This window comes from Helianthus annuus, chromosome 4 (assembly GCF_002127325.2).
Source record: "Helianthus annuus cultivar XRQ/B chromosome 4, HanXRQr2.0-SUNRISE, whole genome shotgun sequence".
NCBI classification, from domain to species: Eukaryota; Viridiplantae; Streptophyta; class Magnoliopsida; order Asterales; family Asteraceae; genus Helianthus; species Helianthus annuus.
In genome coordinates, this window is record NC_035436.2 from 33,491,464 (window position 1) to 33,516,673 (window position 25,210).

General features: G+C 36.9%; 1 protein-coding gene and 1 non-coding gene across 2 annotated transcripts; one reads left to right on the forward strand and one right to left on the reverse strand.

Moving 5' to 3' along the window:
* Positions 1-3,174: 3,174 nt before the first annotated feature.
* Positions 3,175-16,042, forward strand: LOC110872034 (cytochrome P450 81Q32). The gene is made up of 3 exons (XM_022120792.2): positions 3,175-3,501; positions 3,949-4,580; positions 15,352-16,042. The coding sequence occupies exons 1-3, from the start codon at positions 3,183-3,185 to the stop codon at positions 15,970-15,972; spliced, it is 1,572 nt and encodes a 523-aa protein (XP_021976484.1). The 5' UTR covers positions 3,175-3,182; the 3' UTR covers positions 15,973-16,042.
* Positions 16,043-20,890: 4,848 nt separating this feature from the next.
* Positions 20,891-20,997, reverse strand: LOC118491992. The gene has a single exon (XR_004892436.1). It is a non-coding gene; the product is annotated as a small nucleolar RNA R71 (small nucleolar RNA).
* Between the last annotated feature and the right edge of the window lie 4,213 nt (positions 20,998-25,210).

Consider the following 25,210-nt stretch of genomic DNA (forward strand, 5'->3'; position numbering starts at 1 on the left):
TTATATAGTTTTACAATTCCTAAACTTAATAATTTAAGTAATTTCATTCTCTAGTTTGTATAATATAGTTTATAAATAATTGATTTGTTTAGTATAGTTTAAAAATAATTGATGTTTAAATGCTTTATTTCTTTAGTTAAAATTTTGTTTGTATAAATTTTGTTATCGGTAGTATCGAAACCGTTAGCCCGTTATTGATATTCATTTTCGATCGATGTGAACCACGTATCATCATCCTTTTGGGCATATCACGACTTTATTTTAAGTTTTCTTTTTTAGTTGAACTGAACCGATTCAATCGATGTAAAACACATAACATCGTCCTTTTGGGTATATCATGACTTGAGTTTTGAGCTTTCTTTTTTAGTTGAACTGAATCGATACTGACCAAATTCCCGCAACAACACGCGAAGGAATTTTCCTAGTTTTTATCAAGCATAATACCTGCACTTTATAGAATTTGACTATCTACCTCTAGGATCGAGGTGAAGCACCTACAACCAGACCATGTCTCTTGAAGACAGGGGTGGACCCACCCCTTGGCCAAGGTGGGTGGGTGCACCCCTTTAAAAAATCTAGTGTTAATTTACGGCAAAAATCCCAACCGCCCTCCTGGAAAATTTTCGACCGCCACCCTTAGGAAAAATATCTTATGAAATTATAAAAAAAATTACAATAAACTATGATTTTTATTAAAATACAACCTAAATTCCTAATTTATATTAACTAGTTTAAATTAACTCAATTAACAATCATGTAACCTTTACTCGTTTAACCCAATAAAGAATAAATAACCCAATTACCACCGCCTAATCCACTCCAATTTGAACAGAAATAAAATAACCCAACCCACTGCCCTTTCCCTTTCTCTCTCAGCTCCCGCTCTCTTCGACCCCTAGACCCAAGCGCAAACCACAGTTTAAAGGCGATCGATTTGTCTTGTTTTTCACCAGAGAAATGTGAAATCCGGCCACTCTTCCCAAGCAAACAACAGGAATATCACGCAATCGGGTATGGTTTGATTATTTAAGTTGTTATGCCTTTTTTATTTGAATTTTAGGAGAAATAGTGTTGTAAAAGGTTTGAAATTTTTAGTTATTTTGATGCTATTTGAAACTTTAGTAGGGTGATTTTGTTATTTTAGTTTGTTTAAATGGTTAGTTACAAGGAATTAACAATTAGGGCTTGAAATTAAAATTGAAAAATTATTTGGTGACGATTGTTTAAGACTTTAAGTGTTTAGTGTTGTTTTTAATGGAGTTGTTTTATATTTGACAGGAAGTTAGGAACCATGAGTAGGGAAGTTATAGCGTGACCCGAACCGACCCGATATGTTGATTATATAAATATTAGCTTAATGTTCTTTTGTTTTACATATCTCGACCCAAACCGACCCGGTCCGACCCGATATGAATCGAATTTTTTTATATACCTACGGGACTAAAATATTTAAAAATATTCTGCATTCATATGAAAAAATTCTGAGTCCACCACTGTCCGAAGCAGGGGTGGACTTAGCTCTTTACGGGCCGTAGCACGGGCTACGTCTCAACTTCGTATCGGTAGTATATTTTTTTCGATTTTGTACAAAGGATAACCCTAAACAACTACGAGGATACCCCTAAAAAAATAAGTTCGTAACCCCAAAAGCTGTTTAGCGTTTATATCTAGCCCAACGAAAAATACAAAAGTCGAAATCAGTTTATAATTGATAGGCAACCCAATTCTTATTTAAAATGTTAAGCTCAAAATAGTTTAATTGATAAGGCAGCCCAATTCTATTGATTTATAGCTAGCCCAATAGTCCAATACGTAATAAACTAATAACCCTTTGAATATGTAGTGGCTGTGGCGCGACATTTGTGGAAGGCTGAACGAATAGGAAACGAAACGACAAAGACTCGAAGTCGAACATGGAGCATTCCTACGTACAAAATTGTTCAATTCGAACAGGGAACACTCATCAACACCGATTCATCATTCATCGTTAATCGAACAGGAAGCAAAACAAGAACAAGCAGCATCATCCATCGATTCATCTAATTCAAACAAGCAGAAATTGAAGTTTGTTTGTGAATTGTGAGTATTCTTTATTTCTTTTCTTCTTGTGCTTTTCGTTGATTGTTTGATTACCAAGAAATCAAATTTTGGTTTCTTGGGAATTTTGTAATTTTTATATTTATACTTTTATATTTTTCGTTATTAAACTAGGGATTGTTGTTCAATCTTGAATTCTTTGAAGTGATGATTAGACTACAATCTAAAAAACAATCTTTAATTGGGAACTTTTTCAAAAGAAAATACGAAGAAGTTAATGAAAATCGGGTTGGTGATGATGATACAATTCCGAATGAAACAACTCCTTCGAATGTTGATGATGATATATCCAAGCAAATGATGATGTTGATGCAAGTCCGAATGATACAAATGATAATATGCAAGAAAATGTTGATATTCGTCCAAGTAATCCTACGACTTCAATTCCAACAACACGAGGTATTATTTATTTGAATGATCTTCCTTCGGATCCATATGATAGGCCACCTATTGCTAGTTATCACCCAAATCACATAGATGACATAAGAAGAGCATATCTTGTTAAAGGGGCTTTTCAACCGCGTAGTCATAAATTTCATGTTAGAGACTTTTATGGAAAAAAAACGTTTTGTTATTAGTTGGTTTAATGATTGTATTTGGTTAGAGTTTAACATCAAAGCAGACAAAGTATATTATTTATATTGTTACTTGTTGAAAGATGTTTTTCGAAATCGAAGCTTGTAAAGACGGATTTACGCAATCGAATGGGCCCGGAATTTTTTAACAATGCTATGGTTTGTGCGGTCGAAAAGGATTTTTTACATGAAGTAAAAGACGACGATGTGATGTAACGATTTCAAGCTATGAAAAAAGGAAGAGGACACATTTATTAGGTATTTGTTTTACTTTATTTATTTATTGTCGTTTTTTTTAATATTGTATGATTGCACAATGAAATATTTTTTTGAAATACCTCTGAATTAATGTTCTAGTTCCGCCAATGGTCCGTGAAATCGGTTATAAGACCCACCTACCTCTTGAAAAAAGTGAATATCTTTTCTTCGGTTATGTGAAAGCAGAATTATTCCTTTATAAATGGAACACAAGAGTGATAGACATGGTGTGTTCGAACGTAGTTAGAAAAGATGGAAGCGTTATATTATTACATCCCATTAATCTCATTAATATTCTTAGCCATTTCTATCTTCACAGATTACTTCTTCCACAAACTCCAAAACCTTCCTCCAAGACCATGGCTCCCTCCTCTACCTATAATCGGCCATCTCTACCTTCTCAACAAACCACTCCACCGGTCCCTCGCCAAACTCTCAGCAAAACACGGCCCAATCCAACTCTTGCAATTTGGTTCACGTAGAGTTCTTGTTGTCTCCTCTCCCTCCACCGCCGAAGAATGTCTCACCAAGAATGATATTGTGTTTGCAAACCGCCCTCAGCTGCTTGCAGGTATTATTTTTTTTAAGGCAAAATGGATTTTAATAATCCAAACTTTCACCCATTGGCCGCCAACGGACCCAACTTCAAAAATAACCGGTGGTGGTCCCAACTTTTCGTATATTGTAAACCAATGGACTTTTCCTAAAAAAAACTTAATTTCTTTTTGTCTCCTTATCCTTTTTAGCAACTTTTTCGTATAATGTAAACCAATGGACCTTTACTAAACCGAAAAGGATAAGGAGACAAAAAGAAATTAAGGCTCTTTTTAGTAAAAGTCCATTAGTTTACAACATACGAAAAGTTGGGACCACCACCGGTTATTTTTGAAGTTGGGTCCGTTGCCGGCCAATGGGTGAAAGTTTGGATTATTAAAATCCATTATTCCTTTTTTTAATGACTAACTCACACACCTAGTATGCCTGTTTTTATTTATTTATTTTAACACCTTTATTCCAGGCAAATATCTTGGCTACAATTACACCAGCCTTGTCTTTGCACCCTATGGCGACCACTGGCGGAACCTCCGCCGTATCTCCACTCTTGAAATATTTTCATCTCATCGACTAACAGAGTTTGAACCCATTCGTGCGGATGAAGTGCGCCAAATGATGCGTAAACTCTATCGATCATCGTTGAAACTGGACACTGTGGTGCATGTTAGGCCTATGTTGGTTGAGCTAACGCTTAATGTTGTGATGCGCATGATTTCTGGTAAACGATATTATTATAGTAAAGATGATGTGCTAATAGATTATAGTAAAGACGATGTGCTAATAGATGAGGAGAAGGAAAAGGCTAATCGATTTCAGGAGATTGTGAATGAGATTTTGAAGCTTATGGGAGCTACAAATGTAGGGGACTTCGTGCCAATGTTGAGGTGGTTAGGAGTGAGCAAATTGGAAAAAAGATTGATCGCTTTGCAAGCAAAGCGAGACTTGTTCATGCAAGAGCTATTGGAGGAGTTAAAAGAGAACATGGAAAATTGTAGTAATGGGAAGCAGAGAAAGAATATGATTCAGATGTTATTATCGCTTCAAAATTCTGAGCCTGAGCTCTACACTGATGAATTGATCCGCAGCATGACGCTGGTAAATAGTAACAAAAAAATATTATATTTTATTCTTGCATTTTACACCAACAAACAACTATATAAACGAGTCGAGTTGGGTCAGTTTGTTAATCGAGATGGATTCTTTAAATTATTTTGAAGAAATTACTTTTAATAAAATTTACATCTCAATGACCATTAAAAAAAATTAAACAAAAGTGTGTGTTTAGATTTTTTTTAGAAAAGTTAAATTTGTACAAATTATATTATTGAGTTACTAGAAAAAAGAAAAGATAATATAAAATAAAGAGTAAAATGCGCAAGAAGTCCCTATGCTTTGTCAAAATTATAATGGTAAAGAGTATTTTATGATTTGCAAGTGTGATTCTATTCGAGAGAATAATAAGGCTATATAGCCAATACAATATATGGAGTACAGCTAATCAAGGCTAACTAAAGGGCTAACTAAAAGGAGCTAAATATACAAATACAATAATGAAGATTGACTATGAATTACAAATGAATATTGAATTTTAATTGTTTGATTTGGTATGATCTGTAATATCCGTAATACGCCCCCGCAAGATGGAGGATCCATCAGAGACTCCAATCTTGGACCGAAGACGCTGAAATGGAACTCGCCCAAGTGGTTTTGTAAGAACATCAGCAAGTTGATCAGCTGAATGAATGTGTAAAACCCGTAATGTGCCGGCCGTTATTTTTTCACGAACAAAGTGATAGTCCAAGGCGACATGTTTCATGCGGGAGTGGTAAATTGGATTAGCACACAAGTATGTTGCACCGGCATTGTCACAGAAAAGAGTTGGCGGAGATGTGGCAGGTAACCCAAGTTCAACAAGTAGATTTTGCACCCAAGAAACCTCTGCTGCACCATTTGCTAAGGCCTTATATTCTGCTTCGGTGGAGGACCTCGAGACGGATTTTTGGCGAGGGGAGCGCCAAGAAAGAATGTTGGAACCAAGATAAGTGATGTAGGCCGTAGTGGACCGACCCCCGTCTGATATGCCACCCCAATCGGAATCGGTGAATACCTTGAGATCAAGGGATGACCCACGGTTGAGGAATAGCCCGTGGTAGAGGGTACCTTTAAGATATCTAAGTACACGTTTTAGAGCTTGCCAATGAAGTTGTGTTGGACAGTGCATGTATTGTGAAAGCTTGTTCACAGCAAAAGAGACATCGGGACGGGTGAAAGCTAGGTATTGTAGGGAACCAACTAGTTGACGGTACGGAGTGGGATCAACAGTTGGAGACCCGTCAAACTGGGAGAGTGTCTCAGAGGAGCTAAGCGGAGTGTTAACCGGTTTAGCACCATCCATTTTAAACCGATTAAGAAGGTTCAAGATGTGTGTATGTTGTGATAAAAAGAGACCTTTAGATGTGGGAATTACCTCAATACCAAGGAAGTGATGTAATATGCCAAGGTCCTTAATGGAGAATCGGGATGCTAACGCATCAACAACTTTTTGAACAAAAACGGGGCTGTTACCGGTTAAAACAATGTCATCAACATAGACTAGGAAGAAGCAAACCAAGCCATCATTGTTGTAGATAAATAAGGACGGATCAGCTTGGGATTTGCGAAAACCGAAGTCTAGAAGGAACTTTGTAAGCTCCATATACCAAGCCCGTGGTGCTTGTTTTAACCCATAAAGAGATTTGCGCAATTTGCAAATATGATTAGGTAGGTCTGGGTTAACATACCCTGGTGGTTGAGACATGTAAACATCCTCGTAGAGAGTGCCATGGAGGAAGGCATTGTTGACATCAAGTTGTCGTAGCTGCCAGTTTTTAGACAAGGCTATGGAGAGAATGGTACGGATGGTGACAGGTTTAGTGACCGGACTAAATGTTTCTGTGTAGTTTTTACCATATTCTTGGAGGAAGCCTTTGGCAACGAGGCGAGCCTTGTATTTAGCAATGGACCCGTCAGGGTTACGCTTGATACGGAATACCCACTTACAACCAATAGGTTTGTGAGATGATGGAGGAACCAGATCCCACGTTGCATTTTTAAGCAAGGCGTTGAATTCAGAGTCCATGGCTTGACGCCACTGTGGATCCTTTAATGCTTGTACATGAGTATTGGGTTCAATCGAGATTGGAACGGGGTGAGCGGTGGTAAGATTAACGAATGCAGAATTGTAGTACTTGGAGTTGGGTTTTCGCTCACGAGGTGGGCGGAGTGGAGGAGTTGGTGTGTGAGTAGGTGATGAGGAAGTAGGTGTAGAGATGGGCGATGGAGAGTGAAGGTCGGGTGAGGAGCCAGGAGTGGAAGGAGACGATTGGTTCGGAATGGGAAAGATAGAAGGAGTGTCACACCCCCAAATTACCACCTAGGGTATGTCCCTATTGGAGGCGCAACGATCCAACAAAGAGCCACCAATCATATCAAACACAAGTCATAATGTATTGAAATACCCAATTGAAATAAATATAACGTTTGAAAAGTTTAACCAAAACCAAAGTATTGAGCGGAAGCATAAATGTATAAGTGTGTAAATATATCAAAACCAATCAAAATAACTGTTTATTATGACCACAACCACTCCAGCAGCATCAGACGGCAAGCTCCCAAGTTCCTTCAATAATCACCTACAAGCATGTAAACAAGTGTGTCAGACTACGCTGGTGAGTTCAAGGTTTTGTTAACAAGTTATGTTACCATATGTATGTTAATGCGATTTAACACTGCGATACAATGTTGCTCATGCTAGATACCCTAGGGAATGTGCCCATATGTATCCGGGGAGTGGGTACCCCTTAACGACCGATTGCTATGTTGCCTTCGTTAGATACCCTAGGGAGTGTGCCCATATGTATCCGAGGAGTGTGCCTCTAACATAGCCATACCCAGATAATTAGTTCACGCCCGTCCTTACGGCCCGGTGTGAGGTTTCCCACCTAATAGCGCTATCAACTAATCACCCCCATTGCCCTCCAGGCAATAACCAAAACCGATTAAGTTATTTACCCAATGTTTCCCTTCCAAATGTTTACCAGTTGTCCCAAACCACCGGGACGCATGCTTGAGAAAATGCAATGAACTCACCTTGGTTTGCTCGGCAGATAAGTTACTCGTTAAATAAGTTCAATACTCACGACCTAGATAAGTGTTTGGTAGTGGTCAGTTTTACAGTTTGATTACACATAGATCACATCAATGGTTGTCACGTATGGCACGTATACAGTTAAGCAACAATTCAACAAGAACAATGATTATGCACACAGTTGGTCCGATAGCACACAGTATCGAGTAGCTCAATCAAGTTACAAAGTTCAATCCAATCAACAATCCCAATCCGGTTATCTAATCCTAACCGGATTGCCCTTAACACTATAGAACCAATCCGGACGGCCCAACTAATTCACAGCCCATCATGTTTCTCCGACCCGATTAGTCAAGTTCTGTTGGCCCTTATGACTAGTTACAGCCCATGAATTACTATTTCATCACAAAAACACATTATGATCCATTAAATTGTGTCCCCTCGGCCCTTATACCACACGCAGCCCATTAACTTACCAGCAGCCCATTAACTTAACATCCCCCGGTTTACCTTCTGTTTCCCTTTTACTCGGCCCAACCACCAATTACCACTAAATCCACACAACCTATATCCATTTAACCAACCACCCAATCTTGTACTAGATCAAACGTATTGCATATAGATGTACATACATGATTTACAAGCATATACCTCAGGCCCCATATTACCCCTGTGCGGCCTAACTCCAGCTAGAATAAGCTTATTAAACCTTTTGGTCCGGTAACAGTGGGAAGCCCAATCACTTTAATATGTGACCAATTCAATTTACCCACTGATCCAAAAAAACTCTTTACATATCACTTGTATGAATTTTATGATCTTAATAATTCCCAACCCGATGACTAGTATCCACCCAGATCATAATCACATAACCACCCAATAATTCTTTGCATACAAAGTTCACAAATAATTATTTACTCTACGACATGTTGCAATAATTCATAAGTCATAAATTTGGATAGCATATACACACAACATACAAATCAATCAATACGAACAACACTCATAGGGCCATATTCCAACCGCATACTTATAACAACATCACGTTAATACATGTATACATATAAGGTAACGGAATAAACACTAACCCGACAACGAATCAAGGCGACCAAGATGATTAATCACGCAAGAGAGGGGGGGGGTCTCCTACGTCTGCCGTATGTAGATTTGAGAGAGAGATAGAGAGTAGAGTTTGTTAGTAGAGTTTGTTATGATTTTAAACTAAACAGAATTCGTCTTGGAGTATAATACGTATTCCATATCCATAGGAATTAGGATATTGGGCTGATTAGTCTATCTAATCAAGCAATGAAAGGGTTGGGCCGGTTAGCTAAACACATGAAGAAGTTGGGGCCGGTGGTTCATTTAGCCGGTCATGGGCTCAAGCCCATGTGAACAATATATATATACAACACATTCATTAAGTGGGCTGATCATAACAACATAGTCATGTGGGCCGATAGATTGTTAGTTAATACATAAGTGGGCCAAGTCATGTGGGCCGAAGATAAGCCCAAACAACTTATATGATTTGATTCGTATGGACCGGACTAGGTTACATGTTTAACCCGTTTAACAAAGCAAAGATCATGAAAGAGAAATAGCGCGGACTCGAGATTGCAAACTAACCTCGGAAGTTCGGGTAGTCACAAGGAGAGTTAAAAGAAATAGGTGAGGGGTTTTCGGTTGGTTGAATAATACTAGGTGCATGAGAATTAAGTGCATGGGGAGGGGTGGGGGTTGCTGATTGGGCTGTAGATGATAAAGGTGGAATATGGGTATGTAACATAGTGGTGTTGGGTAGAGATTCAACCGAGTTTGGGCTTGTTGAGGTTGGTGTTTCATTTGAATTGTGAGAGTAGGTAGATGAAGGGAAAAGTTGTTCAACAGTGGGAAGAGGAGTATTGGTGGACTTGAGTGCTTTGTAGGGAAAAATGTGTTTAACGAATTCCACATGTCGAGAATGGAACAATCGGTGTGCGGTAAAGTCATAACATTTATAGGCAGATTTTGAAGGAGAATAGCCAAGAAAAATGCATTGAGCAGAACGAGGCTGGAGCTTTGAGGTTGTATACGGGCGAAGCCACGGATAGCAAAGGCAACCAAAAGGTTTAAAATTGGAATAAGTAGGATTTTTGTCATAGAGCATGTGATAGGGACTTTTAGAATCAAGGATGGGTGTGGGCAAGCGATTAATGAGATAAACCGCAACTTGAAAGGCATGAGACCAAAATGAAAGTGGAAGGTTAGCATAGTGAAGAAGTGCTAAACCGGTTTCCACTATATGACGATGACCAGCCACACCATTTTGTTCGGGTGTGTGCGGGGGGGTGGTGAAATGAGAAATCCCTTGAGATTGGAGATAGGAAGTGAGTCCAATGTATTCGCCACCGTTATCGGTAAACAAAGATATCAATGGTGTTTGAAAATATTTTTCAACAAGGACTTTGAATTGTGGAAAAAGTGTGGAGACATCAGATTTTCTTCTCATCGGATAAAGCCATATATACTTGGTATGATAATCCACAAAAATAATATAATAGGCAAAACCATCAACGGATTTATCAACAGGTCCCCAAACATCGGAGTATACAAGCTGCAATGGTTTGGAAGTGGTAAAAGAATTCATGCCAAACGGGAGTTTATGACTTTTATTGAGCGAGCATGAGTTACAATGAAAATTATCAAAATCAAAATGAAGACCTAAACATTTGGCTAAGGTCTTGAACACACGAAGAGACGGATGTCCAAGTGTATGATGCCAGTCATGTGATGAAATGGTTGAAGTAGAGTTGAGTTGATGCAATGAGGAGTTGAGTTGACGCCAAGATTTAAGGGTTGCATGGTAGACATCATGATCATTGTCCCCCCGCATTAGTCGCGCCCCCGTACGAAGATCCTTAACAAAAAAATGGGAAGGGAAAAATTCCACAGAAACATTGTTAGTTTTACAGAGTTTAGCAACAGAAACAAGATTGTTTCTTAATTTTGGTACACACAAGACATTGGCTAAAGAAAGTGAGCGTGTAGGAGTATAAAAGGTAAGATGACCCGTATGAGATATAGAGAGGGTTTTACCATCTCCTAAGAGTATTTCATCTGGTCCTCTATACTCAGAGAGCGTGTGGAGAGAGCTTGTGTCTTTGGACATGTGCTCAGAGGCTCCCGTATCAAACATGAAATTGGGAGGAGCAGTTGTGACATTAGACATTAGCAACTGGTGCATTGTGGCCTCGGGGTGCAATTGTGACATTGTTGTCCTTGAGAAACCGAGCTAACTTTCGGCAATCCTTTGTTTCATGACCTGCAATGTTGCAGTAATAACAGTAAAAAGAATTACGAGTTACATGATTACTACCATTGTAATTTGGTCCTTGATTGCGATTTTGTTTAGAGTAGAAACTCCCGGTTTGATAGCGACGCTGATGGCTTGATTCAGGACCCAATCGAGAGTTACGGCTTGGTTCAGGACCCGATCGAAAGTTACTGAAGCGTCCTTGTTTCTGCGTGAAATTCACAGTAGCCATAACCGGTGGTGGTGGTGCACTTTCTTTGAGAGTTCTTTCGAAATCAACCAGTTTTTCAAATAACTCGGGATAGGAAATAGGTGAGTCACGTGCCTTCAGGGCTGCCACCATGGGTCCGAACTCTTCCCCTAATTGTCCCGATATGTGAATAAGGAGATCTTCGTCATTCACCGGACTTTGAACTAGAGTAAGTTCATCAGCGATGGACTTCATATCGTGTAAGAATTCTGCAACGGGTCGATTTCCTCTTGGGTTCTTAGCAAGTTTTGACCTCAGAGAAATAATTCTGGATCATGACTTGTTGGCGAAGCTAGTGATCAACCGTTCCCAGGCATCTTTAGACGTATCTGCCGAGGAGATGAGTGGTTGTATAGCATCTGAACAACTGCCAAGAATGGCACTGAGAATTGTTTGGTCTTGCCTGAACCAAAGGTTATAATCTGGGTTCGGTTTTGTGTTTTCTGCATCGAGAAATTTTGCAGGGGGTTTCTTGGTGCCGTCGATGTATGCGTCTAGGTCCAATCCAATGAGAGAGGACTGGATTTGCTTACGCCATGAGGGAAAATTATTAGCAGTAAGCCTTATTGGGAAGTTGTTGTTGGCTGTGACTTGAATCACAGTTGACATATTGAAGATGATCGGCCGGAGGATCGAGACTCGTCTGAGCAAAGAAGCTCTGATACCATATAATGGTAAAGAGTATTTTATGATTTGCAAGTGTGATTCTATTCGAGAGAATAATAAGGCTATATAGCCAATACAATATATGGAGTACAGCTAATCAAGGCTAACTAAAGGGCTAACTAAAAGGAGCTAAATATACAAATACAATAATGAAGATTGACTATTAATTACAAATGAATATTGAATTTTAATTGTTTGATTTGGTATGATCTGTAATATCCGTAATAAAAATTTCACCTTAGGTCCCCAACTTTCTAAAATTACACTCATGCTTCCTGTGATTTGGCTAGTTGTTATTCGGATACTCCCTGAAGTGGATGGAGGTTAATTTTCTCTTTGTTAAATGGATGTGAAATTACAAAAATACCCTTATCATTAAAAAAATTTTAACCTCATCTTCATCCCCAACCCCCACCCACCCAAACCACCTGTGTAGTTACAGTCAATAGCTCCGATGACCAGAAAACCCGCTCCGACGACTTTGGGTTTAGAGAGAGAAGCACATTTTGTTGCTTGGTTTATGTTCATTCTCTTTTCTTTTCAACAATTCAGCACCATTACACCACCACTCACAACCGAACACCACCGCTGACCACTTCTACCACCTTCACTACCACCGGAAACCCAACACCACCATCACCATAACGACTGTCGTCACCACCAAACCCTACTTCGTTCACCGTCATCCACTACCTAACACCACTCACCACCACCCACTTTTCACCTTCAAATCCGACAACCTACCAGCAACCAACCATCCATCACGACCCGTCTATCTCTCGTTGATAACCACTACAACCACCACCATTCAAATGAACAACAATCCTCTCCACCATAACCATTGTCACCTACACCATCGTTGACCCCAACCTGTAACTTTTCTATGCTCTTCAGTATACACCTTACCACCTGTAACAGTCATCATCATCATAGTTGTAATTCCAATCGTTTGTTTGCTTAAGAAACATGAAGAAACAAAAGAAATTGATGTCAAATTCTAGTTGTATAATGAAACAAAAAGAGAGAGTGAGAGAGAGAAGAGAAGGTGTCAGCTGAATTTGATTATTAGGGTTTAGTTTGTGTTAGGAGAAGAAGACAAAGTAGTTGTGAAACCAATTTTTAATGAGGTTAATATGTTTTTAAAGATAAGGGTAGTTTTGTAATTTCACATCCATTTAACTAGAAAATTAAGCTTTATCCACTTCAGAAACTATCCGAGTAACAACTGGTCAAATCACAAGGATCATGAGTGTAATTTTAGAAAGTTGGAGACTAAAGGTAAAATTTCAACAAAACACAGGGACTATCCGGGCATTTTACAAGTACGATTACCCGACCAGTAAGTACTACCTAAAAAGCTCTACAAACCCAAAAAACCATATAAACATTTTCATAATCCTAAACCACTTAAGCCTCACAATAAAGGGTAAAGGTATTCTTTAAAAACTTCTAAAAATAAGAAATTTACAAAGAAACAATGAATCGTCAAATATCACATAATCAAAAAATATAACACAATGTTAAAGAAAAAAGACACAATGAGTTAAAAAAGACATGGTGACACAAATATAGAAAAGACACTATGATAAATAAAAAAACACAATGAAAACAAAAAGTCTTAAATCTACAAGCTAAACATCTAAAAACAAAAACCTAAAATCTCATATCATAGAGTTCGATAAGACAGTTCAAATCCGTTTAAATTAGGTCAATTTGAGTCCGTTTGATACCCTTCTTGCGACTTCTTATTTTTAGAAGACTTTGTATTTAATCCTAACCATGGTTGCAGAAGTCGCTAGGCGCTCCTTAGTCGGTCGACCGGGGAGTTGAGAGTACTCGGCCTAGGTGGAGAGTACTCGGGGAGTACTCGGACATGTTAAATTATAAAGAAATTAGTTTTTGGAAATTAAATATATGTCAAATAACATAAATTTACTAATATCTATAATAAAATACATGAAAATGATATTTATTCTTTAATATGATAGGCATAGAAATTATGTTTCATTATTTTTTAAGTCAAACTCGGCCCGCGTTGACCTACTAGCTACGATTTTGGCCGAGGTTGACCGCGTTTGACCGATTCCGAGTAATTAGGCGAAGTCAAAGAAAGTCGCCTCGGTAACCTACCTTGTAGCGACTACTCGGAGAGTACTCGGCCTTGGAAACCTTGTTTTACAACCATGATCCTAACCCATATAAAACCGTATAATATATGATAAACATCTTTTATATTTATTTTGTCTTTGTTAAAAACATGATTGGGGTTTATTAAACTTCTATATATTACATTAAATTAAATTATCTATAGTTTACTAAAATAGGGTAAAGATTAAATATAAATATATTTTAACATATAATGTGGGAAGTGAAGGATGATCTTTTTTTAAGTTTTTTTTTTTCCAGCCACGTCTACTTAACAATGATGTTTAGTTGAAAATTGTGCAATTACATTAGAGTGATTACATAATTACGCTACTAGTGTAAATAAACAAAAAAAAATTCTTAGACTAAAATACGTATAATATAGGTTGGAAAAAGGTGTTAAAACATTTCTACTTGAAAAAATTACGTATAAAATTGTTTGTATATACATATAAAACAAAAATTACACATAAAATCTCAATTCAATTAATCCATATTGATCGGGATTAATTGCTAGTCTGTACTTCACCGGCCGATTAACGTCTAGTAATATTTAAAACACTGGTTAAGACCATTTGTACATCTTACCCTACGAAAGCAAATATTATAATATTATAATTATAAAATAGTAAAATACTACTATAAAGAGGGATTCAATTTATGTAATAACTTACCCTAAATAGTAAAATACTATTGTAAAAGGGGGATTCAATTTATGTAACTTACCCTACGGAAGTAAATATTATAATTATAAAATAGTAAAATACTATTGTAAAAGCTGGATTCGATTTATGTATTAATGGTTAAGTCCATTTTTACACCTTACCCTACTAAAGTTATAAAATAGTAAAATACTATTGTAGAAGCTGGATTCAATTTATGTAAATTTAATGGTTAAGACCATTTGTACACCTTACACTACTAAAGTAAATATTATAATTATAAAATAGTAAAATACTATTGTAAAAGCAGGATTTAATTTATGTAAGATTAATTGTAAGGACAAATTTGTTGCTACTATTTGTCCTTTAAAATGAAGATATTTAAAAACACATGTAACATAACGATAGGATAAACATGTGTGTCTACTAATACAAGTAATATTTCTTATTGGCATATATTTTTTTGGAAACACAAATAAGAAATGATCGGCATTCAGACATACAAAATGTGTTAAAGCTTTAAAGCAATCTAAAAAAACGCTTATATAACTTGATATTTCAAGAAAGGGTTGGACAAAACTCCAAGACATATATATTACCTTTCCTGATTATTTAGTGTGTGGAATCAAACAATTATGCATAATTATAAACTCAGCGGTTGAATGGGGTTTTATGGTATTAAGGTCTTTATGATACATCATTCTTTATGCTGAAATGCACAGGTGATGTTAGCCGCAGGCACTGGCACATCCATATCCACCATGGAGTGGGCAATGTCACTTTTACTAAATAATCCAAGCGTTCTAAAGAAGGCACATGGTGAGATCGAAAAATATGTTGGTCACGATCGTCGTGTTGAGGAGTCAGACATGTGTAATCTACCTTATCTTGATTGCATAATAAAGGAAACTATGAGAATGCTTCCTCCAGGTCCTTTGTTGCCTCATGAGTCATCAAAGGGTTGCATGGTCGGAGGATATCATGTTCCTAAAGGGACAATGCTATTAGTCAATGTGTGGGCGATACACAATGATCCAAACATATGGGGAGACCCAAAAAAATTCAGACCAGAGAGATTTGAAGGTCTGGAAGGTTATAGAGATGGTTTCAAGTTAATGCCATTTGGGTTCGGAAGGAGAGGTTGTCCAGGGGAAGACATGGGAATGCGTTTGGTCAGAATGGCGTTGGCTTCTCTGATTCAGTGCTTTGAGTGGGAGCGAACAGGTGAGAGCGAGGTTGATATGAGCGAAGGGACTGAAGGAATAAACATGTCCAAGGCTATAAGCTTGGTGGCAATATGTCACCCTCGTCCTACAATGTTAAATCTACTATCACAACTTTGATTAGTTTGGCTTTTCATCAAGTATGATGGAAAACAAACGGTATTACATAGCCACTTTATGTTGAATGTACTATCACAACTTTAAGGTGTTGTTTCACCTTGATTGTATTGCATATATAAAATAAGTGTGGTCATGTACTTTGAGATTAATACAATACAATAATACATTATACACGATAGGTATTTGTTGTGCTAAAAGTAGTTTAATATTTATTAATTAAATTATCCTAATCTAGACACAAAGTTAAACTCTAGACTCTTTAAAATTAAACTAAACTACTAACCGTCAAGTGAACCGATCGACTCTAGTAAAGCAAAATAAGTCCGGAAATCGAACCCACGAGACTCATTTGATTACGTAAACTAGACTCACTAGACTTAATGACTGACACAACTAGCTGTTTTAATATTTTGAGAGGGGGGGTTTTCAATATCCTAAAATTGAAATTAATTAAATATTAACCAAGAGGAACGAACTAAGACACAAATTGGACTTTGGATTTTACTCAGATGATGACAAAACGACTACCTAGGATGGAATCCCAAATGCTATTAGTTTATCTTTTTACCAGACAAGAACTATTATGGAACCGGGATCGTTAAATACTAAACCTTCCGAGAAATACAACAGGACCCTCGGCCTTTCTCGAGAAGACACCTATGGAACTCTAATAGGCTGTTAAATTACCAGTTTACCTAGACTCTCTCACGGTTATCTAATTGTTCTAAAAAAGTACCTTTAATCGACAATCTACCTCACAACGTGAAAGTCAAAGGTAACTTGGTAACTTTTATAGAAAAATCCCAAAATTAGTTCGTAAACCAGATAAAAACCAAAACTTTAACATATGTTCATCCTAACCGAGGTAGTTCTTGTACAATTAGCCAAGAATCATTGACCAAATCATCAAAACACTAGCTCAGTCAAAGAATTCATGGTAGAAAGATGAAAAGTGTAAAAACTAAGAAAAGGGGAAGATGAAACCCGGGAATTCTTCGTTCTCGTGCTTTGAGTCTTCTACCGAGTGATTCCTATCTTCAAAATCTTTGTTTCTTGACTGTCTTTAGCTCCAAAATTCATCCAAAGATGTCTAAATTCGTAGGGTTATGGATTGTTTAACTTAATGATGTTTATATACTAGTATCCTAACACAACCCACCCGAAAACCAAAACTTTCTGGGAAAACAGGCTCCCCGCATCACGCGGGGAGCACATGGATGGTGGACACGCGACGTGTCCAAAGAAAAGTCAATGTCAGTCAAATATCCCCCCTCGCGTCACGGGGGGAGGACTGTCTTGCTGGTCGCGCCCGACGCGATTAGGGTATTTTCCTCGAAATTTGTTCATTTCAACTCTCGTTCTTCCGAACTCATTCCGGTGCTTGGTTTTCTTCATTCTTGACTCGTTTTTAACCTTTCAGCTCCTTTCAACTCCCGAGACCTTAAAATCACAAACAGATCAGTAGTGTACATATTCTAACTAAAAGGAAACTAAATCTAATGAAAATTGTACAAACTTTACACGGAAACGGATGTATTTTTCAATACATCAGTATTCTTATATCATCATATCTTCATCTATTTATATTAATCTTCTATATTGTTTGAGAGTTAAATGCAATTTGCCTCCATGTGGTTTGGTCGCGGGAGCAATTTGCCTCCCACCAACTATGTTTTTGCATTATGACCCCTCATGTATTCCATCTCTCGTACATTGCCTCCCTGTATCTAACAACCGTCTGCTTCTCCGTCCATGTGGAGGTGTAAAATGGTAAATCACCACCCAAACCCTCTAAACCCTCCCCAAATGCAAACCGTTTCATTTGGCCACCCTGTGTATTCCCTCTAAGCACTTTGAGCTAGCAAACCCACGTAGAAGAACATTTCAATTCACACTACAAATCGACTAATGGTCAGTAGATATTGGAGAATTTGAGGCGTTAATGAGAAATTCGACCTTTACTCGATATACTATAAGTATCGTTTCCTGGTTATGTTGTTGAAGAACCAAGATGTGTGTTGACCACTGAAATAATTGAACATTGTGTTATTCTTTTGCAACAGTTGACCAACCGAACATGTTTACATTAAGGATATTCCATGGAGGTTTGTTCGCTCACCCCACCCTCTAGGAGATACCTGCATGGGCAGATATCATTCATAGATAGTGCTAATACAAATGACTTAGGAATTGATGTTTTGAAGAATTGGTTAAGTGTGTTGGTTATGATTTTGATATGGTTTTTTACTTCCGTTATAAAGTTCCTAATATTTGTGTTTGAGTTTTGGTCTAAGATCTTTGATTGTTGATACTAATTTTGATAACATGATTGATCCTGTACAAGATGGAGTTAAGTTCATTGAAATATATGTTGAACATTGGAGTTCACGTGTCTTTTTAAACTCCATCTCATCTGAACATGCTACAATTGGTCCATTAGTTCCAACTGAAAGTAGTGAACTTGCTTGTTAGTGTGATGACATAGAAATGGATATAGGGATTGAAAATAATGATTATGGATTAGAAAAGGATAGTGAGGAGGACAATCCTATGAGGGATGTAGAAGTGGACATGAGCCATTTTAAGGAATGAGTTGATCATGATGTAGTAGAATACGTTCTTTGTGATGAGCATCATGATGATTTATAGGATTACATTTAATTTAATATGGGTAACGTTGAAAGTAATAGTGAGAACAATGCGGCTGATGAGCAAATGTTAACACAGGCTGCAGGAAGAATTCGAAAGCTAAGTGAAAAAACAAGGAAATCATGTATTGGCCCATTTAGTCCATGGTATATTGGGCAGTTAATAGAAGATAATGACAAGTTGAAACAGATGGTTAAGAACTATGTGCTTAAGTCAAAAAGAGATGTTTACATTGCTAAAAATGAAACTTTAAGATATAGTGATGTGTTGCAAAGCACCATTATTTAGCCATGTGTTTTGTATATTATTTAGATAGTTTTTATGTCGTTTTAGTCTTTATAGGTGGATATTTTATTATTTATTATTATTACAGAAAAAAGGATTAAATATGAGCTTAAATGATCAATAAACGAGAAGCTAGGAATTGATTAATAAAGCTCGAGGGACCATTATTACCATAAGATGAAAGTAGAAAATTTATTATGATATGTAATTAAAAACCAGGGACTGAATCTGCCAACAAGCTGAAAGTGGAATAAATGTTTTGTACATCACAACAATATAAAAGGATCTGATTCTTTTCCAATCGTTGACTGATCTGTGGTGTTGACCGATATATATTTGCTACTTTAGGTGGAATGGAAAATTATAAGGCTATTGGGCTTGTGGGTTGTGCACTGCTTGGGCTGATTAGAGGTGTCATGAAGCATGGGCCACTTGATCTTCTTGATGTATTAAAGGTGTGTTGCATGGAACAGTTGTGTTATAACTCAATTACAACATCGTATGGCCGGTATTTTATCTTTCTATATCATTAGACCTACTTTTTGAGGGGAACAAGATACATCGCATGATCCGGAAAGGAAGCTATTTTTACGACCCCGTGGAAGATGAATAAAAAACTAGTCGAGTCTTGAAGATTATTTGAAGATTTAGTTGCAACCGGTTATATATTAAACGTTAAGACTTTGTTTGTTTATTTGATTATCAAACACTTTAAGGTATAGTGATGTGTTGCGAAACACCATTATTTAGACATGTGTTTTGTATATTATTTAGATAGTTTTTATCTCTTTTGGTCTTTATAGGTTGATATTTTATTATTTATTATTATTACAGGTTCTGGTGTGAAAAAAGGATTAAATATGAGCTTAAATGATCAATAAACGAGAAGCTAGGAATTAATTAATAAAGCTCGAAGGACGATTATTACCATAAGATGAAAGTAGAAAATTCATTATGATATGTAATTAAAAATGGGGGACTGAATGTGCCAACAAGCTGAAAGTTGAATAAATGTTTTGTACATAACGACAATACAAAAGGATATGATTCTTTTCCAATCGTTGACTGATCCGTGGTGTTGACCGCTATATATTTGCTACTTTGGGCCGAATGGAAAATTATAAGGCTATTGGGCTTGGGGGTTGTGTACTGCTTTGTCTTACCCCCTTTACTCTATCACGATCGGTACACTTGCTGGTTATGTGTAATTTAGTTAGTTTGACCATTTGATTTGGTGTTTTAATAAACATATACACATTTTACACATTAAGTTTTTGGCACTGTGTTTCCAGGGACACACCACATTTTTGAGGATGACCCGAGTCGAGGATCTAGTCACTTTACTACTTTATTATATTTTAGTTAGTTTTCTTCTTACTTTTATTTTGTTTTTGTTCAAAAAATCATATATATATATATATATATATATAACCTTAAAAAATATTAGTTAAGTTAGCTTAGTTTCTTTTTTTGTTTATACACACTAGATATTCGGGCACACCCATAGATTCCCCATTTTCTGAGTCCGAATCTGAATTCCACCGTCGCCTACGTAAGCTTAATGTTAAGGTTCCAAAAGTAGAATTCAATCTAGAATCCAATTTAGAGATGCTCGTAGGATTGTTGCTCATATGATCCATGTCACACCTGCCCACATCTGGTCTAGTATCACTCAACAAGCTGTTGAGGCTGATAACTAGACTCTCTCACCCCCTCTGATAACACCATAGCTCAAACTGTGTAGTTCCGTGGACTGTGTGATGAGGACCCGCACACTCACCTCAGTAAATTCTCTAGGGTCTGCGAAACTTTCCAACTTACTAGTGTTACCGAAAACACTATAAGTGTTGTCTTTCCCATTTCTCTTGCTGGTCAGGCTGCTGCTTGGATGGAATCCCTCCCATAGGGATACATAGCCTCTCGAACTGATCTTCAAACTAAGTTCCTTTAGAAATACTTCCCCCCCAGATAAGATAAGATAACTCACCTTAGGAACATAATCTATGTTTTTACCGAGCAGCCTGGGGAGTCTTTCTATGACACATGGGACTGCTTCAAAGCACTTCTCAATAAGTTTCCTCGCCATAGCATAGAGGATTGGAGAATTGTTGAGAAATTCTAAAATAGAGTTTATCAAGCAACAAACACCTCCTCGACGCCATTTTTGGTGGTAATATCATTAAAACCAAAACCGCTGAGAAGTGTTTAGAGATGATAGAGGACTTGGTCACTAGCACATATATCGAGCCCAACTCTGGGGGGCGGTTATTGTTGCCTCCAGAGGGATCCATTCTGTTGATACCAATAGTATTTTAGCGGCCTAGAGGGATCCATTCTATTTAATACCCACAGTTATAGTTACTATTACTACTTAATTACTAGCCTACCCTGGAAAGGAAAATATTTTGTCACTCTATTTTAAATGTGTAATGAGAAAGCAGAACTATTTATCTTCTATATAAACATATATAAAGACTTTGGTGTGTTCAAACTTGGTTAAGGAAATGGATGCGTTTTACTTGTTCATCCCATTATTAGTCTTAACCATTTCTATCTTCACTAATTACATCTTCCACAAACTCCAAAAGTTCCACGAAGACCATGGCTCCCTCCTTTACCTATAATCGGTCATCTCTACTATTAAGGAAAATGACTAACTCAAGATGATCAAAGAGAAAATCAAGTCTATCACATTAATCAGTCAAAATCGTTTGAGTGATTGTCTCCCACATTATAGCCTTGCATATATTTGTAATTAAATGGATTCCTTAGAATTAGCTTTCAGTTCTTGTATTTATATGTCTTATTGTAATAGACAAAGGATACTTGATCAATTTCTTATATGGTATTAGAGCACTTATCTCCACTGAGAAGCTCTTGATCCTGCAACCATCATTTATTTGGCCAACATTCCTAAACAAGTCTACTATTAGCAATGACTTCTCCTCCATTCCCACTTCAACATCCTGACCCTTCTTTTCTTCGGTAGATTTCAATTTTTTTTTAACCAAGGTCACACAAAATCTTCTTTCTTTTTTCTATATTCAATTAATATCTCTTACAATCACAATATTACTCCTCTCCACCACACACAGCCATAACCATCGTAATAGAATACCTAACGCTACCTTCACTCTCGTTGTCGCCATAACCATCTCTTCTCCTCAAACTCCACCACCCCCTGTCACCTACAATCTATTTTCCATCCATCTGTTTCTCAAAAAAAAAAAAATTTAAAAAAACCTTCAACCTACATCACCATTACACATGGTTAAATCTTCAAACACAACTTCTCCGTCAATATCAGTTAGGTTTTGCAAAACCTATAATCCTATCACTGTTGCAACCATCATTCTTCGGGTGAACTCCACCTTTGAACTTCCATCTTTTATTGCATTCACCCTATAAAAAAACCACAAAATATATCTTCTTTTGCTTCATCTATGTTTACATATTCAACTTCCTCAACTTCTTCTCTTTCTTAAATACCACACTCATCCACTTTTATCCAAGAATGGACTTATCCTACGGTCGTCCATCTTGTGGGAGCATATTAAGGAAAATGACTAACTCAAGATGATCAAAGAGAAAATCAAGTCCATCACATTAATCAATCAAAATCGTTTGAGTAATTGTCTCCCACATTACAGCCTTGCATATATTTATAAATTAATGTCTTCCTTAGAATTAGCTTTCAATTCTTGTATTTATATGTCTTATTGTAATAGACAAAGGATGGTTGATAAATTTCTTATATTTACTATAATAATATCTTTTGCTAGAAATCATGTGCATAACAACATTAAGCGTTAAGTCAACCAACATAGGCCTAACATGCACCACGGTGTCCTATTTCGATGAAGATCGATAGAGTTTACACGTCATAAGGTGCATTTCATCTGCATGAATGGGTTCAAACTTTGTTAGTTGATGAGATGAGAAGATTTTAAGAGAGGAGATACGACGGAGGTTCCGCCACTGGTCTGGTCGCCATAGGGCGCGAAGACAAGGTTGGTGTAGTTGTAGCCAAGGTATTTGCCTACAATAAAGATGTTAGAATATAAATGAATAAAAAAAACTTAGTGGGTATGTGAATTAGCCCTCTAAAAAACACCTTCAAGAAACTGAGGGTGGTTTGCGAACATAATCGTTCTTGGTGAGACCTTCTTCGGCCGTGGAGGGAGAGAAAACTACAAGGACTTGACGTGAGCCGAATTACATGAGTTGGATTAGGTCGTTTTTCGTAGAGAGTTTGGCGCGAGACTAGTGGAGTGGTTTTTTGAGAAGGTAGATGTAAGATAGTAAAACTGATTGATTTCATTCCATTCAATAGGGTTACAATATATAGAGATAAACCAGGCCCGTAGGCTTGATATCAAAACCCTAAATACCATATTCTAATACTCCCTCACAATCAGAGCGGTAGAGAACTAAACATTCAGACAAGAATAAAGAAAGAGCTCGTCTTGATCTCAGTTCTTGATTTGTAAGGTCCAAAGTTCTGCCAAAAAATCCATAAGCTGCTTGAGGATTCATCCACATTCTTCAATGTCCTTGTCCTTGTCCTTGATCTTGTAGTTCTGCAAGGGGTGCGGTGGAGGGTTGTAGTCCTACAAAAGAGTGGCAGCGGCTAGGCACGATGGAAAAACTATTGCATCTCTGAAACTGATAGATTACTTTAACTGTAATCGACAGTTCCATCTTTGTCGGCCTTAGCAAGATGGAAAATGGCAAAACTAATAGATTATTTTCACGATGTTTGTTCAAATTGTTTGCGTTTATTTCATACGTCTCTTTCACAGCTTATTGTACGGTGTTTTAATTAAACATGTCCGTGTAATTTAACAAAATAAAATCAGTTAACATTTATAACAACAATGGCATAATGAAACATATCTTATAAATGATTGTTATAAATCAACTATAACTGCTACATTGATGTTAAATGACCATTGTAAATCAATTTTAAATTCTATATATTTTATAAAAATAAAAAACAAATCTACAACTTTTCAAAAAAAAAAAAAAAACACACACACACACACAAAAAGTCTTAACTCAAAATAAACACACCTTTATTAACACGCAAGCCTCATGTGTTGTATGATATTTTACAAAATAATCCAAAAAGTCTTATAATAACTCGCGGATTAGCCCTAAAACAACAAAATGTAGCAAATATCTAAATAACGGCTAGAAATCTTACTCTTTATATTGCCACAACGTCGATGTAGCAAATAGTTAAGGTTAAATTCGTCATTGCTGCTAGACGCCTTCTCGTCCACTTTACCAGACCTATCGTCTCCGTCGGCCATTCCTAATTTGCCTTTATCTGCCATTTTTGCTCTATGAATTTTCAGAGACACACAGGAGACTGTAGAGGCTCTTGGTAGTGGTGTATTTAATAACTAAAATTCTGAGGCTCATGCATTGATTATTGAGTTGTCGTTCCATTTGGAAAGAGAAACTTCTTTTTAAGGCTTTGGCTATTCCACAACACTTCTAAGAGAGGCATCTCTCTATATTATGGTGCATTTTAGAGTTTCAATTGTGTTTTTCTTTTCAACAACAAGTTTTGTGTTTATTAAACCCTAACGCCTAATTTCAGGATTCCATCTACTCTTGTACGAATTGTGGATCTGGTTGTCACTACGGTTATTGAAAGAGATTTAAGCTTATAAAAACAATAACATAAAGAAACGTATCTTATAAACGACTGTTATAAATCAACTATAACTGGTACACTCATGCTAAACGACCGTTATAAATCAACTTTAAATTATATATGTTTTATAATAATAAAACAAAAATCTACAACTTTTCAACAAAAAAAAAAAAAAAAAAAAAAAAAACACAACCAAATACAACCAAAACCCCACTTTTCCACCAAAACTCCACTTTTTTCCACCCAAAAACAAACAGAGTGAAATATCCGTAATGTTAGTGTCAATTGTTTTGTAACAGTAATTTCAAGGAATTTTTTTAAGAGAGGTAGAATTGTAATATTCAAAAACGTTAAAACCGAAATATTCAAAAAACCCCATTTTTCCACCAAAACTCCATTTTTCCACCTAGACCTATCGTCTTCGTCGGCCATTCCTAATTTTCCCTTAACCGGTGTTTTGCTGTGCAAGTACATAACCCATCCGATGTTGCTAGATGTTATACTCCGATCTGACAAGCATTGGTGGTTTATACAGGGTACCAGTGTTACGCGGATCTTGTGTGTTTTGAGACCTTTTGATTGTTTTACAAAGTTTTTGTTTAAACTACTTTGAACGTGAATAAACTTTTTACTCTGTTT

What these genes read in the sequence shown, in the direction of transcription:
- LOC110872034 (XM_022120792.2), top strand. Translation starts at nt 3,183, where the DNA reads ATGGAAGCGTTATATTATTACATCCCATTAATCTCATTAATATTCTTA. An exon ending in CCGCCCTCAGCTGCTTGCAG is followed by an intron (nt 3,502 to 3,948) that starts GTATTATTTTTT and finishes CCTTTATTCCAG; the next exon opens with GCAAATATCTTGGCTACAAT. An exon ending in TGATCCGCAGCATGACGCTG is followed by an intron (nt 4,581 to 15,351) that starts GTAAATAGTAAC and finishes TGAAATGCACAG; the next exon opens with GTGATGTTAGCCGCAGGCAC.